General features: G+C 50.6%; 1 protein-coding gene across 1 annotated transcript; it reads left to right on the top strand.

Moving 5' to 3' along the window:
* Nucleotides 1-201: 201 nt before the first annotated feature.
* Nucleotides 202-2,606, top strand: LOC103653383 (endo-1,3(4)-beta-D-glucanase). The gene is made up of 7 exons (NM_001316316.1): nucleotides 202-505; nucleotides 634-655; nucleotides 799-916; nucleotides 1,079-1,166; nucleotides 1,298-1,387; nucleotides 1,472-1,572; nucleotides 2,244-2,606. Exons 1-7 carry the CDS (start codon nucleotides 271-273, stop codon nucleotides 2,382-2,384), a joined length of 795 nt encoding a protein of 264 aa, NP_001303245.1. The 5' UTR covers nucleotides 202-270; the 3' UTR covers nucleotides 2,385-2,606.
* Nucleotides 2,607-3,546: the final 940 nt, after the last annotated feature.

Below are 3,546 nucleotides of genomic sequence, written 5' to 3'. Positions count from 1 at the left end.
AAGTGTGCGCGCACCGGTTGGCTGTTGCTCCTGCAATGTGCTGATTGCTGTGCGCGCGCACATGGCTATAGGAGGGCATTCGTCGGAAACGAAATTTAAACCGCGTGATGCGTGATGCGCCATGTCCTCCCCACCAAACCTACCCCTCCCCCCGTGTTATTTATATATCACACACACGCAACGCCAGGATGCGGCAGCCACAACACATCCCACAACCATTATTCTTGTTCAACTGCATCAGGTCGTCCAACTCACCAAGCGGCAAGCGCCATGCCTTCTTCCGCGCAGGTTCTGCTCTGCCTCGCCGCCGTGCTCGCGGCGGCGGCGGCCACCACCGCCGAGGCGCACTCGCAGTGCCTGGACAACCCGCCAGACCGGTCCATCCACGGCCGCCAGCTGGCCGAGGCCGGCGAGGTCGTCCACGACCTCCCTGGTGGCCTCAGGGCCTACGTCAGCGGCGCCGCGAGCTCGAGCCGCGCCGTCGTCCTCGCCTCCGACGTCTTCGGTCCGTACCACACGCTCTCGCAGTTCTCTCTAGTCGTTTGGGAATACTTTTTTTTTAAAAAAAAAATAAAATTTGGACAGCAAGCTCTCCTTTCTTTCTCCCTCTAATCGATTATTCCTGGCATGCAGGGTACGAGGCGCCATTGCTCAGGTACGTAGCTGCCTCCGTTCGATTCCTGCTCCTCCTCCTTCTCCGGCGTACCCCAGTTTTAGGAGACTTGTAAAAGACAGGGCATATATATTCCATCCTTGATTTAGCTGAAATCTATGTGGTTGGCGTGTTCAATAACGCAGACAGATAGCAGACAAGGTTGCAAAGGCAGGGTACTTCGTCGTCGTGCCCGATTTCTTGAAGGGAGACTACTTAGACGACAAGAAAAACTTCACGGAATGGCTCGAGGCTCACTCTCCGGTCTGTTCTATGCACTTTTCGTTACTCTGTCCCTATCAATATATATATATATCACCATCATCTTTTTTTTTTCTTCTTCTTCGCGTCGCGTCGCATCGCATCGCAAGAAACTACTGCAAGCAAAATTGATTGGTTGGTTGGGGATCCTATCGATCTTTACAGGTGAAAGCTGCGGAAGACGCTAAGCCACTGTTCGCCGCTTTGAAGAAGGAAGGGAAGTCCGTCGCGGTGGGAGGCTACTGCTGGGGAGGTATGTGACATCCACGCCAACTGAAACGAACACTCCATTCAGTTCAGGCAACCCGCATAGAGCGTTCTGTTTCTCACATCCGGCCGACCTTGTTGCTGCTGCTTCCTCTTCGCTGGCATGGCACTTGGCAGGGAAGCTGAGCGTGGAGGTGGGGAAGACCAGCGACGTCAAAGCTGTGTGCCTTTCGCACCCGTACAGCGTCACTGCCGACGACATGAAAGGTGCAGTGCAGTGCAGTGTGCTCCTCCTCTTCTTCATGCTGCTTCACTAGCCTCACCGCATGTGTTCATTCGAAATCGAAACAGAGGTGAAATGGCCGATCGAGATCCTGGGGGCCCAGAACGACACGACCACGCCGCCGAAAGAAGTGTACCGGTTCGTGCATGTGCTACGTGAAAGACACGAGGTGAGCACTGAGCTCCAAGCTACGACTGATTGCAATGACACTGTCTTGATACCGGCCAGCTCATTCTAGTGGTGGTGGCACACACAGGTTCCAGGGGCGGGCCTCATTCAATTCAATGATATTCAATTGAATACCCATTATTTTTAAAAAACAACATATACATATATATAGTATATATACATAGGAAATAAGAAATAAATCAAATAAGTGGAGAAATTTCTGTTAAATTAGACCAAAATATCTCTAATCTCCTTGCTACTTTCCATACCCACCCAGCCCAATAAATTGTTGTGTGATTGTGTCCTATGAGATCCAATGAAGTGATGTAGCCCATCTTAGTATCTTATGGCAAAAAATCTCCAAACCCTATTGTCGTACTAGGAAAGAGCTGTCAGGTCGTGATGGGACATTAATGACAGTGCGAGGCATTAGCGATTGGAAAGAGTCAAATATGATAAGTATCTAGCCAACAACCGAGCAATAGCCCCTGGTGCATTTCGATTTAATTTTTTTTGAAATAGTTGTATGAAATTTGAGTTTAGTAGGTTAGTTATTGAATCAGTTATGATTATGTGTGCTTAATTATAGATTACATATAATTAACTATATATATGCTAATAAATAAGCTTTAGGTCTAGAAAAAAATTTATCCTAATTTTTTTGAATGACAGGTTCCCTACTACGCCAAGATCTTCCAGGGAGTCGAGCACGGGTTCGCCTGCAGGTACAACACCACCGACCCTTTCGCCGTCAAGACCGCAGAGACGGCCCTCGCCTACATGGTCAGCTGGTTCAACAAGCACCTCAACTGAATCAAGCCTGCACTGCACCCACCAGACTGAATTCAATAAACCACAGCAGTGCTGTGATATTTTGTTTGGATTCATGGCTCCCCAGATTGATTTGTCATGGCTAAGACCTCTACTACTGTAATTTCCCTCATTTTTTGTCTCTTCAAACTCTCTGTATTCTTTTTTTTTGCTTTTTTATGACCGCAATAAAGTTCAGTAGGGGTATACCCCTCATGTTTGCTTCAAACCGCACTTGAGTGCTTGACTCTGTCCGTCAGTCCATCTCCGCGCGCCTCAGGTGACGGGCCAAGAAGCCTAGTGCGCTTGTATCTGGGCCGGACTGGGCCAACTAAACCAGCTCTTTGCTGTCTCATCCTGCGCGCGCGTGGATACAAGCAGAGCCACGGCTCTTTGTATCGGTAATAGCTTGTACATGTTGAGAATTACGTTATCACGGATCACCAGATCCGCTCTCTTCCCTCCCGTCAGTAGATTAGGCGCGAGAAGTTGTAGAACACCCGTTCCCTTTCCCAGAAGCACGACAGAGAACACACATGACACAGGGTATAGGGTTAGGCCTCTGGCCTCTTTCTCTTCTATGTATTATGAGGGATGTACATGTTCCTTATATAGAGATGTGAGACTCCTCAGGGGCAAAGCAGGTATTTGCCCACATAACCCTAACTAGGGTTACTTAACACTCCCCCTTGGGCGAATACCGCGACCAACACATGCCTCGTTAAAACTCCGAAAACCCAGTAGGAAAAATGTGAAGAAAGAGTGCATGGTGATACAAATTGCATTTGTACTTTTGTCGGCGTTTCGAGACCGGGGGTCCCTAAGCCGACGAGTGAATGTCGCCGCGTGCCCCATCCCAGATGGGTCGACGCGAGGCCGAGCGCGAAGGGGGGGAAGTGAGGTGGCCGGAGATGGGCGTGAGAGAGGTGGAAATCCCGCGGCCTTCGTGTTCGTCCCGCGCCCAGGTCGGGTGCGCTTGCAGTAGGGGGTTACAAGCGTCCACGCGGGAGAGGGAGCGAGCGGCCTTACGCGAGCGCCTGTCTCGTCCTCGTCCCCGCGCGGCCAACCCTCTCTAAGAGGGCCCTGGTCCTTCCTTTTATAGGCGTAAGGAGAGGATCCAGGTGTACGATGGGGGGCATAGCAGAGTGCTACGTGTCTAGCGGAG

This window comes from Zea mays, chromosome 4 (genome assembly GCF_902167145.1).
Source record: "Zea mays cultivar B73 chromosome 4, Zm-B73-REFERENCE-NAM-5.0, whole genome shotgun sequence".
NCBI lineage: Eukaryota > Viridiplantae > Streptophyta > Magnoliopsida > Poales > Poaceae > Zea > Zea mays.
This window is presented reverse-complemented; position numbering and strand designations above follow the sequence as displayed.

Bases quoted from the DNA above. Each gene is read 5' to 3' on its own strand.
- LOC103653383 (NM_001316316.1), top strand. From the start codon at position 271: ATGCCTTCTTCCGCGCAGGTTCTGCTCTGCCTCGCCGCCGTGCTCGCG. The intron at 917-1,078 runs GTCTGTTCTATG...CGATCTTTACAG, and splicing joins GGCTCGAGGCTCACTCTCCG to GTGAAAGCTGCGGAAGACGC. The intron at 1,388-1,471 runs GTGCAGTGCAGT...AAATCGAAACAG, and splicing joins CACTGCCGACGACATGAAAG to AGGTGAAATGGCCGATCGAG.